The sequence below is a fragment of the Corvus brachyrhynchos genome, unplaced genomic scaffold (assembly GCF_000691975.1).
Source record: "Corvus brachyrhynchos isolate BGI_N302 unplaced genomic scaffold, ASM69197v1 scaffold145, whole genome shotgun sequence".
NCBI lineage: Eukaryota > Metazoa > Chordata > Aves > Passeriformes > Corvidae > Corvus > Corvus brachyrhynchos.
In genome coordinates, this window is record NW_008238344.1 from 286848 (window position 1) to 302788 (window position 15941).

The 15941-nt window shown below is 54.4% G+C and overlaps 1 protein-coding gene across 1 annotated transcript; it reads right to left on the bottom strand.

The window, feature by feature from the left end:
* Window positions 1-7665: 7665 nt before the first annotated feature.
* CRYBA1 (crystallin beta A1) lies at window positions 7666-12211 on the bottom strand. The gene is given in 8 exon segments (XM_008634387.2): window positions 7666-7995; window positions 8113-8255; window positions 8651-8792; window positions 10323-10441; window positions 10685-10804; window positions 11356-11420; window positions 12165-12177; window positions 12179-12211. Coding segments are annotated over 8 exon segments (768 nt in total). The 5' UTR covers window positions 12197-12211; the 3' UTR covers window positions 7666-7847.
* Between the last annotated feature and the right edge of the window lie 3730 nt (window positions 12212-15941).

The following is a 15941-nucleotide window of genomic DNA, read 5'->3' on the forward strand; positions in this document are numbered from 1 at the left end:
CTGAAGAGCTGGCGCATTCCTGAGCTTTAAAGTGTTGAACAAACTGGATGGTGGGGCTGGGAAAATGAAGGTGGAAGAAATGTTCTTTTTTTCTTTTTTATTATTATTATTTTCAAAAAGTTGAAGTCTAATAGCAAAGTTTCCAGTTTGTTTTACTGGCTTTAAGGCTCTGCTGTGTATTTATTTGCCTTGTGTAGTCACTTGTCGCCTTAAGGGCTGGGTTCCATTAAAAAAAAGAAAAAAAAAAAAAAAGAAAAAAAGAAAAAAGACAAAAACACCCTGTTTTGCTTTCCTGGGGTCTGTGCTGTCCTGTCCCCCTGCCCCAGGTCCACACTCGGGGCAATGGAGGAGTTGAGCAGCACTAACCCTGCGTCTCTAGAAAGGTCTGAGTCTTGCTGAATATTTGAGGACTCTGATCTTGGCCTAGTCCAGTCTGTCACCTAAATAGCAAAAGAAATGCTGAGGGAACCACAGTTCGAGCAGTGGGATGGGCTGGATCTCCCCCGATGCTCATCCCTGTGGCTTTGCCTCGCCAGCGGGACCCATCCAGAAACACCCTCGGCAGCACCTTCTCTGCTGTATTTGTGACCATCCTCTGTTCAGATGTCTGTCTGTCTGTCTCCATGAGCTCCACGGCGTGTGCTCAGCGCTAAGCAGTTAGGAATTCCTCTCTCTGAGCTCCTGTAGCTCCGGCTCCCTGGTATTTCTGGGATAGACTTGCCTAGAGCTAGGCAGGGCCATGGAAGGAGCTTCCTTGTGCTGTCGTGTAACTTGCCCTGTCGCTGTCTGCAGTCCTCCCCAAGTCCTCACACAATTCTTAACTGAGCACTTATTAAAAATATCTTAAGATTTAATCTGTTTTCTGATTATTTTTGTGTATACTTATAAAAAAAACAAAAAAAAAAAAGGAAAAAAAAAACCAAACTGAAATTGAGCTGTGACTAATTTAGCACATTGAAATAACGATAAGGTGTTACTGATAAGTCTCACATTTTGTTTTGTTTTTTTGTTTGACTCAGAGTATTAGTACTGTAGCATAAACCAAATACAGCCCGGGAAGGGGAGCAGCAGCCTCCTGTCCCGGGTCTGCACCCGAGGGTGTCTGTGGGGGCGAGGGGCCGGCGGTGCGTGTGCGAGCATCTGACTTGTGAGGAGAGCGAGCGTGTATTTATTTGTGCCATTGTTTTCATTACACTGAGTAAAGAAAGTTTTAAAACCCCTTAAGTACGTGTAGTATTGGAAAGCGGCACTAAGGGTGAGATCATGACCTATTTTTTTATTAGCTATGAAGATACTAATTCAGGTTAAGGCTTCTCTCTCGTTTTCCCATTGTGAGTCCCTTTCCTCTGGTTCCCTTTCCAAGCTGCCTGTTCACTGAAGTGAGGATTCCTGTACAGGCAGGGGCTGTCTCCTTTCTCCTCTGGTCATTCCCCACCTCTCCTTTTCTGCCAGCAGGTTCTTCTGGGTGTCTCTTGTACAGGGTCTTGTGTAATAGCGACGGGAGTGTGTGGTGCCAGCCAGATCCAGCTTGGGATCTGCGTGCTCTTTGGTGGACATCATGTTCCTTTTGCTCCAAGAGGTGATTTAACAACTGCTCCATGACAGTGGTTTGGGGCCTTCAGTGTCTGCTCTCTCCCACTCCACCCATCTGGTGGGTTGGCAAAGCAATGGCTTTCAAGCTTTGCTTGGAGTTTGGTTTTGGTTTAAACCCACTTCGATCCTCTGTGAAACCTGTTAGAAATCTCCTATGTCTGACCAGTGGGTAGGTCCAGGGCGTGGATTCTGTCACTAACCCACTTCAAACCTTTCTGAGCTAGTAAATCCCACTTTTTGCCTTTCATAGCTGCTGTGAACTTCTTTGAAATGTGGAAAGAAACCCAATTCTCACTAGGTTGTGAGGCTGGCAGCTGGGAGCGGGTGATGGGTGAACCAGCCAGCTAAATGGAAAGGAAAATTGCTTCCTGCTAGGAAAAAAAGAAGAGCTGGAAGTTGTCCTCCCAGTTGTGTGTGTAATTAGTGCTTTCACCTTCAAGAGAGCATTATGGTAGCACCATAGTGTCCTTTCCCAAGTGGCCAGTGGGTGATGTCAGGGACATGTGGGAGCGATGGCATTCACAGCCAGAACTGCTGGTAGTTTTCCTTTGTGTCCAGTTTTGATTCAGTAAGTTGCTGTGGTGTCCCAAGCTTTCAGGAGTCTCACCCTCTCATCCCTACAAGACTTTTCTGTCCATCCATCCGTCGTGATTTGTTTTCCTTACAGAGGCTGTTTACAAGGGAGCTGGTTGAGGTCAGGAGGGGAGAGAACAAGGATTCACCCACTTTAAAGCTGCTGCACGTTTTCACACCGGGGTGTAAGGCAGGAGAAGGGCTGGTGTGGTGGAGTAGCCAAGAAAGCCAGAGTAATTCTGGCTTTGGCCATCGCCAGAGCGTTTTTCCATGTGGGAAAACCCTAGTGCACACAGCTGGGAAGCAGGAACCTGGGCTGGTGGGAAGGAGATCTCCATGTGCTGCCTTCCAGGGATTACAGAGCTTTAGAGGTTTGCCCAGTACATGTTACAGCCCAGGGTCAGGCTGGCTCCTCTGTCCTGCCTGAGATCTTCTAAAGTGGCATTGCTCAGCAACAGCAGAGTGGAGCTGTGGATGTCGGGGGAGGTGAAAGACCCCTGTGGTGGCCTCGTGTCCTGGGCATGAGCCCACTCCCTGTGCTGGGACTGGAGCAAGAGTCCTGCCTGTGCCCTGATCAGGGGATGCTGCTGACCTGGATTTATCTTGACTGTTAATCAGAAGGCTTCGTACAAAGTGTCCAGAGCTCTAAAGCCATTTTGTAGGATAGCAGTGTCCCTTTTCTACAGCCTTATTAATGACTAGAGTATCTTGAAAAAGAAGGAAACAAACAACAAAAAAAAAGAATTGCTCATTTCTTTCTGTGGTATGAAACTTGTGTACTGCAAACTTCTGAACATTTAGCAAAACACAACTTACAGTTTTCTAAAAAAACAAACAAAAAGCAACAAAAAAAACCCCCCAACCTGTCTGCTTTCCATATGGTCTTTCCTCAGGTGCTAAATAAGGGTTCCAAAAATGGATACTGCTTTAGGAGTTTCTGCTTTATTCTTAAAATACATATTTTTTTGCTTAGGTGTTGTAAAGATATTTTAACAAGAATGTTTTTTTTTAATGTAAATAAGATGGTGTCTTTAATTTTTGTTTTATCTCCTTTTTGTCCATATTGAATAGTCTAATTTTCATTTTTATCCTTTTGAGAAGGACCCTCTTATGCCCTTCCCCGAAGACATTTCATTAAGTGTTGCTGCATTTAAGAACGAATCTACAACTGTTCATTGTCTTGGATTAATGCTGATGCTGCTGCTATAAGTAACCCTGAAAATCAAGAATGTGTGATGCACTTTTGTTTTTCGTTTTTGTTGTTTTGTTTTTTAACATGACCATGTAGTTCCTCTGCGGATAGTTGAACCCTCCTGTAACACAGCCACTAAACTGGGAGAGTGTAGGAACTGGGGGAGCCGGGGTGTAGGACAGGGGTGGACCTGATTTTGGTGCTGACCTATGGGAATTTCTATGCAAACGCAAGCAAAGGAGAACTCTTTAACTTTGAGAGAACACTGTGCTTTTTTTTTTTTTTTTTTCTTTTCCTCTCCTTCCTTTTCTCAAGCTGCTATTGGAAGGGTAGTGCAAATCCCTGAGGTTTTCAGCTTCTCCTTCCTTCATGGCCGGTGGTGCGGGAAAGGTGCCTGGGTAACTTGTAAGGTAGAAAAACCTCAGTCAGCTCTTGTCTCGTCTCCGGTTTTAATATATTTGTTTTCTATTTGAATTTACCTATAGAAGGAAATTGCTCATCTCTACAAAAAGATCTTTTGAATGCTTTATCTCAATGTGAAGTTAACCAGCAGTATTAAGGATTGCGTGGCCTCCGTCCTGCCCTTACCCCAGTGCTGGAGACCCACCGGCTCCTTCTCCACCTGGGGAGCGCTTGGTGCCCGGGGTCAGATGTTTTCCAAGAAAAAAGCAAGGCGAAGCCATCCAGCCAGCCAAAACCTGCCAGTGAAAGGCTTAGGGAGCAGTGGAGGGAGGTCTCACTGCATCAAGGTGCTGCCATGAGGCACAGGCAGGTCCGGAACCTCTTCTCTTTATGGGTCACGCCTGCATCGTGGTGGGGGATGTGTACCCTGGAGGAGGAGTTTACTGGAGGGAAGAAAGGGAATTTACTTGACTATTTATAGAAGATCCTTTAGGAATATAAAGTACCTCTCTGCAAAGTGAGGGAAGAGTAAGGAAGGTCTAAAGTCACGTAGGAAAAACACTTGGGGATTACAACTGCCTGGAAAATAGTCTGCAAATACATAGGCCAGAGCTCTCTACCTGTTTAGTTAGTTTATTCAGCATCAATTTATTTCTTTTTTGGCCAGCGTTTGCTCTTTTACACACCCAGGTGTGTGTGTACATCTGACTCAATGTGCCTTGCATGTGTGCTTAAGTCTTTCTGGAGAGAGGTGATGGGGTGTGAGCTGGGGACGTGGCTGGGAGGGCCACTCCCCATCCACAGTCGAGGGTTCCTTGGTGTCCTGGTGACCCTTTGGATCGAAATGAGACCTGGACTCCAGCCTGTGTAGTGGCTGTCTTAGTTTGGGGATGAAGTCCTGTGCAGTGGCACCTGTGACTTCGGAGGGGAATGGGAGGGAGAGAAAGAAAAGCTGCTTTGCTCTTCTGCGGACAAAAAATCAGCATTGCCATGGTGTTCCTGCAGAGCCAAAACAAGCTAAGCTCTGGAACTAGCTTTGCTGGAGTTCAGGCTCCCTGTGGCACCATGATCACATTATCCAGGGGATTTATTCCCTGCCAGGTTGTGGTTCTTGTTTCTGTGGGGTTTATGAGTATTTTTTTGTAAAGGAGAAGTCAACATGCCTTGCTTGAAGTTAGCGAAATCCAAACGCTTGTGTTTGCAGTCAGTGACTCAGAACTCCAAGCTGTGCAATTCTGGGTTCTCCATCTCCCGCCCCAGTGTGTGATGATTCTGTCCGAGTCTTTCTGTACTTCTGCCACAGTAAATGTGAAAGCTTGCTTGCATTATTTTTTAGAAATGCATTTTGCACACTCGGGTTTCACTGAAGCTCCGTGAAAAGGTTAGTTTGAAGCAGATGAATAAAGCTATGCACATGTTTTGAAAGTTTAATTTGTGTCTCATTACCAGAAGTGACTTATCTGCCCTCTTTTGCATTCCTGTGCTGTCATTGCCTCCATTCTCTTCACCATCTCAGAGGGTATGATGTAAGGTGACAGTTCTTTGCTGACAGCTGTAGCAGAAAACTGGCGCTTCTTGATTTTTTTAGTAGCCTTTCTCTCTCCTTTGCTTTCTCTGTATCTCTCTGTATAGCTATATAAATATATATATTATTTTTTTATTTTAAAGAGCCTACTTTAGTAATTGAATCAGAGGGAGAGGGCTGTGCTTCCATCTCCCGCCCCAGTGTGTGATGATTCTGTCCGAGTCTTTCTGTACTTCTGCCACAGTAAATGTGAAAGCTTGCTTGCATTATTTTTTAGAAATGCATTTTGCACACTCGGGTTTCACTGAAGCTCCGTGAAAAGGTTAGTTTGAAGCAGATGAATAAAGCTATGCACATGTTTTGAAAGTTTAATTTGTGTCTCATTACCAGAAGTGACTTATCTGCCCTCTTTTGCATTCCTGTGCTGTCATTGCCTCCATTCTCTTCACCATCTCAGAGGGTATGATGTAAGGTGACAGTTCTTTGCTGACAGCTGTAGCAGAAAACTGGCGCTTCTTGATTTTTTTAGTAGCCTTTCTCTCTCCTTTGCTTTCTCTGTATCTCTCTGTATAGCTATATAAATATATATATTATTTTTTTATTTTAAAGAGCCTACTTTAGTAATTGAATCAGAGGGAGTGGGGTGTGCTGGCTTGTGTTTTGGATACACTTTGTACTGTCAGATGAACCAGTGCCCTTTTTGGGGAGAGCGTGGTGACGGCACCCGCCAGTGTCCCCATGGGGACAGGGAGCCCCCACGCAAAGCAGCTTTGGGGAGGGGATGGAGACCAGTCCACTGCGCTGCAGGCCGGTGGTGTGGGCAAACTCGAGGCTTCTAATGACAAAATGAACCAAGAGGAATCCTACCGCTGTGTATTCCCACTGTGAGGCAGGAGGGACAGGGTTCCTCACTATCCCACTGCGGGGCTGGAGTGGAGACAGGGTTCCCTCCAGCCTTGGGGGTGAGAGCTTTATTTTGTTTTTGTTTTCATGCGTTGGGTGCGTTGGGTTGCAGGTACCACCTTTGGAAACATGTTGCTTAGCCCAGAGCCTGTGTGCGGGAGAGTTGGGATTTTGTGACAGGAGAAGGACCCTGACAGCTTTCTCTTCCTGTTCCCTTCGCCATGGCAGAAATTTGTACTAACTTGACAGCTTTTTTTCATACAGAACAGGGCTGCTTTTCTATCTACCATCACACGTGTACTTACACACCTTCAGAGGCTTCCGAGCCTCTGAAGGTCCTCAACTTGTTTACTGGGGGGACTGATGCCCCTCTCTCTCCCTTCCCTGAATATTTCAGTGTTAAGGGCGGTGCAAAACACAACCACGCGCTTCGACTGCGACTGCGAGCTGGGGCCGGAGAGATCCCTGCAGGCAGAGCCGGGTGGGGTCTGTCTCCTCTCCTGCCCCCCTTCCCCTTCAATAAGTTCTCATTTTGTTCCTGGTTTGTATTCAAATCGCTGCGAGGGGTTGTGCTCTACCTGCTCAGGAGCTGAATTACCTCTGACCTGCAGAGAGGGGCAGCCCCTCTTTGGTGTCGATGTTGTAGTGTGCGACCACACGGGTCGGTAAAGGTAGTCTGTGTTTCCTTCTCCCCTCCCCGGTATTTTCCAATTAGGTGAATGCACTCTGTGTGCCCAGCTGGAAAAGCGTAGGCATTTTCCTGGTGGTGAGAGGGTGGCTAGAGGAGTTTAGTGTAAAACCTGCTGTAGCTGTGTCTGGCACAGCCCCTTGCGCTGGTGTGGGTGATGTCACGGACTGTAAGGATAGGTAATGTCCATGAGCTGTAATGGCATGATGTATCTTTACCAATGATGTCATACTTCACACTATATGTTTTGAAAAAAGAAAAAAAAAGAAAAAAAAACCAACCTTACCTGAAATTTTGTTTATTCTGCACCAACAGGTCTTCAAAATTTATCCAAATTTTATTATTTTATCAGGAAAAAAAAAAGAAATTTGTGTAGATCGAATACGTTAAGACAGACAATAAGTGATGTAAATTGTTGAATAAAAATTTTAAAGTTTGTGGGTGTCAGTGTGACTTTCTTTTTTGCGTTTTCGGGGAGCAGCCTGGGTTTAGATCCCAGAGGCCTGGCTGTGCTGGCCACAGAGCCCACAAGCTGTGTGTACGTGGATGGTATGGCTCAGTGGGGCAGAGTCCAGGTGTCCTTTACCTTGTCAGGGGAAGGAGAGAGCAGGCAGGGAAAAAACCAAGTGTTTCTGTGCAACAGTGGAGGTCTGAATCTCCCTCAGTGTGAGCCCTGCCACGCTTCAGCCCAGCTTAAAGTAAGCAGGAAAGAGTCTGGTCCCCGCTCCTGGGATGAGGGTGTGCAACCTCAGTCCCAAACACACAACAGCAAACACACACCAAGCTGTCTTATCTTTTTCTTTCAGTCACATTTATTGGCAATTGTGGCGATTGGTACCGTTTTGGGAGTGTTGTTCCATAAGCAGTGGTAGTACAAGAGGGGGTGGTTATTTCGGGAGGGGAGTATTAGCACCAAGAGGGAGCCGGTGAGCTTTCGAAACCTTGCAGAGATGTACTGGGAAGTTGGGGAGCTACTGCTGGACACGCCTGATGGATTGGATCTGGGAGGTCTGGGCGTGCGAACCCCACTCTCTCCAGTGCTTGTAGTCTCCACCGTGGTGGTCAAACTCCAGGACGTACTGGTAGCCGCGGTACCCGGGATACTGGTAGCACACCCAGCTGGAAGAAAAGGACAGAGGTAAGCAGGGGGGTTACAGGGTGTCCCCCTCCCACCGTGGTGGCACAGCGATGGCAGCGGATTGTCCTGCTGCTCCTGGTCCTTGGCCCGTCACTTACGCGCCGCACTGGATCTTCATGGAGCCCACTTCGTTGTTGGCCCAGCCCATGGCCTGCAGCGAGGGGTAGTCATCAGCAATCTCCCACTGGCGGCCGATGAAGTTGTCTTTCTCGAAAATGGTGATCTTGGATTCCTTGTGATTCTGAGGGGGAGAGCAGGGGCTGAGGGGGAGGTGGTGCTCCTGCCCCAGCATGGGTGGGAATGGCAGGGCTGTCACTCCCTACAGCATTACCCAGAGGGTTTCCTGGAGAGGGAGGTGTTCAGACCCTGGCTGCTTGGAGTTTTCTGGGTGGCTGGGAGGTGTCAGCTATGCCACAGCTACTGTCTCAGACTGGCTGTCCCCTAGCTCTGGTCATGTAAGGCTTGCCCAGAAATTCCCTCAAAAACTTTAAAATAAACAGGACAGAAGGAGCAAATCCTGCTGGGACTGGGGGGAAACACTGAGCCTGCCCCTGGCATAGCTGTATTTTCCCTTCCTAACCTCACTGCCATGGCCTGGGACATTTTAACGGAACCAGAGGCCCGTGGGACACTCACAGCGGAGCAGACGGGGCGGAAGGACATCAGGCGCTCAATGTGTTTGGGGTTCCTGCCGCTCCAGGCGTCCCAGCGCGGGTACTCTCCCCTCTCCAGGATGAACTGCTGCCCACAGAAGCCGGTGTGCTCATAACCGACCCAGCTGCAAAAACAGAGCGAGGGCTGCCAGGGCTTCCTGCGGCAGCTCAGGGGCTCCTGCTTGGAGCTAGCACAGGGGCAGGATGTAGGTGCAAGGAGGAGGTTGGGGTCTGGCCTCTGCCCACAGGTTGGGAGGAGGGGAAGCGGTGCTGGATGTGGGCAGAGAACCCAGGGAGTGTGAAACTGCATCTGGTGCTGGGGAGGCACCCCCACAGCATGCCCGGCTGCAGTGGGAGATGGGGAGATCCTGGGGCCCATCCTGCACAGGTGGTTCTCCCCCTGGCTGCTCTGTCGTTATTTATGCAGACCAGCATCGCTTCAGGATGCCCCAGCTGCCCTTCTCTCCCAAAGGCCTCATTTCTTACTTGTTTCCCAATTACAACCTGACACTGCTGAAAAGACCTGAATTCCTGATGTCCAAAGCAGGCAGAGCCCATCTGGCTCTGAGCAGAGAGCAGGGACCTATGGCCTTTCCCCTTTCTGCCTTCGCTGAAAGCAAACAAGGAGAGGTGAGTGGGATGCCTCCACCCTGCAGAACACATTTTGCAAGCCCTGGTGCTGCCCACACAGCACCTGCCTGTCTCCAGGGTGGGGATGTCCCCTTAAGGAGACTGGGGACAGAGCCTGGGCTGGGGGTTGGAAGGTGGGTGGCATGGGCTGTTCAGTGCATGGATCCCTTGCTGATGGGGTACAAAGGGTCCAGAGGGCCTGAGCTGGGGTGTCGAGGGTTTCTTGCCACTGAGCCCCAGTGCCATGTCCTGCAGCCAGCCTGCCCTGTGCAAGGTGAGCAGCCTGATTAGGAACATGTCAACTGGAGCAGGGAGCTGATTACGGCGTGAGCACGCATGCTGCTGTAATCCCATTAGCATTACACGTCCTAAAGATAGCAGCACAAATCTAGCTCGTCTGCTCCCCGCCCCGGAGGGATGTGCACCGCGGGGGACCGCTCCCGACACACGGCCTCCCTGAGCTGCTCGGGAGGTGCCTTGCCTGTGCCAGGGAAGATTCCCGTGTGCAGGGAGAAGCCTGGCTCTGCTCTCTACCCCTCTCAGGACTGGAGAAGCTGCGGGAGGGTTCTGCCCTGGCCCTGGGAGCTGTGCAGTGCAGGGAAAGCCTAGGGCAAAGGAGGGCAGGGCCCTGGGGTGAGAGGTGGTTCTCTAGGGCTGGTGCTTCGTGGGGTTACACAGACAGGATGGGGACCAGGCTAAGCTCAAGAGCCACTCACTGAGCACTGACCCTTGCTGCATCCTCGGGCAGCTCCAAACCTGACTATTCCAACACTGCGGGAGGCAGTTTTGGATGATGCCAAAGGTGTTGCCACTGTCCTCTGGCCCTCTCCCTCTATCAGTGCTTCCCGGAGCTGGCTGCTCTGCCCTGGCAGGGTGGGATCCCCCCATGCCTGGCTTCCCTTGGCTGTGGTGCTTGGCTCCAGCCAAGCAGAGCGGGGACAGCTGGTCCCACTCCACGCTTGGGCACCCCTCTCCCAGCCAGCCCGCCTGGGAAAGCACCCCCTCCATGGCAGCTGGGTACTCACGCGCCACATTCCACCTTCAGGGAGCGGATGTTGTCGAAGCCACATTCCATGATGTTTGGACAGGCCGAAGTGAACTCCATCCTCTTGCCCTGGAAGTTTTCTTGGTCGTACACGGTGATCTGGAACGGAGAACGAGCTGCCGAGTTGGAAACTGCCCGGCAGTGGCCCCAGGCAATTCAGCGCCTCTTGGAGACGGAGGGTGGCTCCGTCAGGGAGAGAGCCAGCGAAGGCTGCATTGGGCACCCCTCTGGGCTGGGACACAGCCCCGCACGCCTCCACGTCCCTGCACTGCTGGCCCCGCGACGCCCTGCCTTGGTGTCGGGGGAGCCGCAGGCTGGCCCCCGCTCCGCTCTCCTGCTCACCCCTGCGGAGATCAGTTCCCGGGGCAGCGGTGCCGTCCGGAGAGAGGAGCGGAGCCGTTCTGGGACGGGCGGGTGGCAGGGCTGTGGCTGGCGGTTCTCCCGGCCTCGGCTCCGAACGCTCTAGGGCAAAGAGGATTAACGGGGGAAAGGGCGAGGGGCACCTCCCCGGGGGGCTGCGGCTGGCGCTCTCCTCTCCCGCGACAGCTCCAGGCTTCGACGGGATGCTTCTCACTTGTGCACGTGTTTCTCCTCTCCCTCTCGACTCCTTCCTCGACCTATGGCCCTGGGGCTTTTGCCAGACCCCTCGGGGCTGCTCCCCACCTTGCTCCACAGTGCCCACTGCTCACCCTGTCTGCATGGACAGGGGAGAGTGAACAACAGCCGGTGGCTTTTGGGGACTCTGTAACTGCCTGTCACCGGATGCCTGGTAAGAGCAGGGCACAGCTGGCCCGGGATGCTGTGAAGACCCTTATGAAAAACACCCGGGAGGTATTTGAGCAGGCAGGGCACATTCCCATGGGCAGAGAACAGGGGTGCCTGTTTCCTGTGCTTGTCCCTGCCTCACTGCCCGCTGTGCAACTTTCCTGGCCCTGGAGGATGGGCTTTGCCCTTCTCCCTGTTCCCTACCTGCACACAGGGAAAGGCAAAATACAGGGGATGCAAGGACGTACCTTCCACGGGCCCATGGGAACAGGCAGAGGGTTTGTCTGAGCCATCTTTGCTGCTGGATCGGTGTCTGGAGAAAGAAGGAAAAGCCATTTTTTACTGCAGCATGTTCCTGTGCACCCCTGCTGCCCGCTCGCGAGGCTGGGGGACGGCCCTGTGCCCACTACCCACAGCGCCTGTTCAAGGACAGCTGCCCCACTGCTGGGGACAAGCCACACCAGTCTCAGCGACACCCTCCTGCCAGCCCAAGGATGGGGAAGGGGGCACAGTAGGGGGCTGTGGGACACATCCAAAGCAGGGTGCTCCCTTCTCACTGCTGCGGTGCCCCTTCCCTCCTCCCGGCCATGGCACGGAGCCTGCGTGCCCACCAGGGCACAGTGCCCGATCCCCCTTTCTCCTTCCCCGAGGCCAGACCACCGCTAGGAAAAGCACCCCTGAGCCAGAGCAGGGAGCTGCGGGGGGCAGGGGCTGCCCTGTGCCTGGCAGTGTCCAACAGACCCGCCTGCTCCCCTCTCCCTGCCCAGTGTCCCTTGGGAGGCACAGTGGGCTCCCATGGACAGCCCTGGCTAATGGTGGGAGATGCCAACCAGCGTGCCATGCCGGTGGGTGCCAGGAGTGGGGTGCCCTCTTGTAGAGGGGCTCTCACCCCCCCCCCCGGCTGCCAGTGGGGACATGTGAGCCTGTCTTATGCCATGGGAAACAGCGATGGTCCCTCTGGGTGTCTTTTGCCACCAGGCAGGAGGAAGGGTGTCTGCCCAGCCGGCTGGCAGCAGAGGGGTGAGGTGGGAGAGGTGCGCATCGGTCCAGGACTCACCTAGCTCAGGCGGTTACTGCTGCTTCGCCCATGTAATGTTTGCCTACTTCAGCGGCTCAGCTTTTATAGGGTACTGCTGGCCGGGAACCGGTGCCAGCGTTTGCAGAGCCGTCAGCACAATGCTTGCTCTGGCATTGTCCTGCTGATCCCCAGAGATTTCAGCTGCTCATCCCCATGGTCTGAGCCACATTCTTAGGGAAAAAGAAAAAAAATTTGATAATAAAAAAAAAAAATAATCGGGGCGGCTGTTTGCACAGATAATCTTGGGCACAAATGACTCAACGATTTGACCGCGCTGGCATTTTCCAGGGGCAATGCACCGCGCCGTCACGGGGTGAGCCTGGGGGCTGGCCTGGCCCTGGCGCCAGTTGGCACCGTGGGGACACCTCCCCATGAGACCCCGCTGGCGGTGGGCTCACGGGGGAGTGTCTACCAGGCACTGTCCCTGTGCCTCACCAGCCAAGGTGTGTTCCCCATCACCGCGTTGGTGTGAACACCCTCCTCCCATCACCGGCGAGGGAGGCTGGAGGGGAGAACTGGCGTGGCCCTGGCAGACACGTCCCCACAGCCACGCCGAGCCCCAGGGCTCCACACAGCGCTGCCACAACCACAACCCCACACCCAGGACGCCTGCCATGACCTTGGGGAGGCCTCGGCCCTGCGGTGACCACCGCCACCAGCCCCACAGCCCCCTTCTCATGCGGGGCTCCCGTGGGGCGGGCACCGCAGGCCCTGGGGCACCATGGCGGGCACAGCCCGGGCCGTCGGGGGTCACGAGGCGAGCGTGGCGGCGCGGGCTGCTGCCTCAGCGCATGGCTGCCGGCACAATGCTCGCCCGCGTCTGACTGCCCCTTTTGTCTCCCCGCTGGGCAGCCGCGGCCGCACAAAACAAAGCGCCCCGTCAGCGCTGCCTGCGGCATGGCCTGGCGCCCGGCCCGGGGGACCCTGCGGGGACGCGCGGCGGGGGGGCACCCGACCAGACGGGCCTCGTGGGGCTCAGCGGGGTTCTGGGAGACCCCTGCTGCGGGCAGGGCACTGCCCTGACGGGGGAAGCTGGGGTTTGCGCGGGTCCTTCCCCTCGCTGGCTGCTGCGGGATGGGGATAGGGATGGGATTGGTGTCACTGGGGGGATCACCGTGACACAGAGCCGTGGGGCTGCACCCCCAAGGCCTGGCACGCCAGGTGACTGTGCCACCACATCCCAGCAAATTTGGGTCAGGGAATGGGAAGGGCAGGACCACCTGCCCTCTGCAAGGATGCCAAAATGGAGGGCTGGTGGTGGGATGCTCCTGCGAAGCATTCCCAGCACCCTCCCTGTGCACCTGCTGTGGGCATCCTGGCTGAGGGGAGAGGTCAGCTTCCAGCTCGCCCTCCAGCTCACTCCAGCCCCTCGGATATGCCCTGGTCACGGCTCCGGCCACCCCAGAGTGTGGAGGCTTTGGCAGGAGCCTGGTGCCACTAGAGGGAGAGCTCAGCCCGAGCAGGATGGGACACCATCGGCGCATGCGGGTGTACTGCGGGTGGGTGGCACTGCACACCCCTCTGCACCCCACACAGGGACCTGCCTCCCCCTGCAACAGGAAAACTGTTTCTGGCTGAAAACCACCCCAGAGCAAAGCCTGGAGCTGGCAGCCACCCCAAGCCAGGGGCGAGGTGGGGGGAAAGCATGCCATGCACAGCCCACACCGGGCATAGCCGGGGATGGGTCACTCTCAGCAGAGAACAGGACCCCGATATGGCTCAGGCTGCTGTGAGCCCCCCCAGCTCCTGGCCCTGCTCACAGTGCTGCTGGGGCAGGTGTCCAAGGACCTGGGGGCACAGTGGTGAGTGCCTGAGGAGCTGATGATGCTGGCGGGTCCGCAGGTTGTCCGGAACAACTGGTTTTTCTAGATCCAAGAGACTATAAAAATGCAGTGACCTATTTAGGGAACCCCGCGGTGCTGCAAAACAGATGCTTCCCCTCCCAGCCCGGCTCCAGGCCCTTGCCCTGGCCAGCCATCCACGCCTGCCAGGGGCACGCAAAATGCCACTGGCACCGGAGCTCTGTCCCGCTTGTCCATAGAAAACCCTGGGCAACACAGAGACTTTCCTTGGATGTGGGATTTGCTGGTGCCTGGGGAACCCCCTGCCAGGGAGAGCTGCTCAGGGCAACCCAACCTGTTTCTGGCAAAGCCAGATGGGATCATGTAGACAGGAACAGCTGGCCAGCTTACTGGAAAACACGGGGTGTTTTAGCCCTGGATATGTGGCAGGAGAGTGGCCCCAGTGGGTGGCTGCTGGTGGCAGGGCTGTGTGACACTGGGGACCCCGTGCTGTCCCACAGCTCAGCAGTTCCAACCAGCACCACCCCATCACCACCTGCCCAGCGTGATAAGGAAGCAGGAGTTGCCACAGGCTGTAGCTGGCTGTTCACCCACCTGTGCCAGCGAGCAGGGCAGAGGTACAGCCACACAATGTGTGCCCTCGCCACCGCAGCTGGAAAACCCTCCTGAAAGTTCAGACGGGCTCTGCCGCCATTCCAGATCACTCGACCCCATCCCTGCTCTCCGGATGGCTGCAATTCCCTGCGCTTGGTGCCACGTGCCTGGGACAAAGGACAGTGTGACAAAAGCAGGCGGCTGCGCTCACTGCCGCCGTCCTCCGCCCCTGCAAGGGCTGCATCTCCTCCACTCCACTCCTCCCTGGGGCCAGGGCCTAGCACAGGGCTCCTTGCTCAGCTGCCAGCTTGCTCTGCCATGCCCCATGTGTCCTGCTCTGCTGCTGCTCTGGGACCATGTCCTGGGCACAGGCTGTGGGCTGGAAATCACAGCCAGCTTTATCACTGCAAGGGAGCAGGGCTTATGACACCCAGAAAGGTGTGTCCCAAGAGTGGCTCACAGGCTGATGGTAGGAGAGCCAGGACCACAGGACTCAGCCAGCGATGGCAGGATGGCAGCACGGGTTTGGAGTGAGTCCCCTGGGGTACCTTGGGACAGGGCACTGTCCCTGTCGTCTCTCTATCCATCCTGATCTTCCCATCAGAGATTGAGCACTGCCTGAAAAGTGCTTTTGGAAAGAGCTTGTGGATGCCTCTCTCTGGGGCCCCTGTTCCCAAAGACCCACTCCAGCTTTCCTGGGCCCAGTTGCTTCCACACCTGATAGGAAGGGAGGTTGTCCCAGCACTGATATGGCAGGGCTTATCCTGAAACCATCTGTCCCAGGATTCTCGCTGTGTGTGACCAACCCCGGAGTGACGTCCCAAAGCTGGACACCAGTGGAAGGGGTGTAACAAAGACTATGCTGCTCTCGCTGCTGGGTGTGCTGGGAGATGTTCATTGTTAACCACGGGCGGTCTCCTGGACAGAGCAGCAGGGCACTCTCGCACTGTCCTCACAGTCAGTCCCTGCAGGCTGACAGCCCTCGCTGGGGACAGGTGCTGCGGGAGAAGCTGCAGAATGGCTCCACAGGCAGCTCTGCCATGGCCGGCTTTGTATTCCCCACACTGGGGCCAGCGGGCACTGGTCACCCTGCTCTGGCCAGCAGCCTCCAGCCTTCCCTGTCTGGATCCAGTCCTGTTCCTAATGGGATTCTTCCAAAAAGGAGAACCCCAGGAGTGCGTGTGTGCATTGTGCGATGCACGGGGCTGCGTGTGCACCAGTGCGAGAGCACAACACGTGAGTGTGCGTGAGGATCGGGCTGTGTGTGCGTGCGGGAACCGCCAGATGGACGGTGTGTCACCGTGTCCCACCGGGGGTGCGCACACACCGTGTGCGGGGGGGTGCGGGGTCCCCCCGGTTC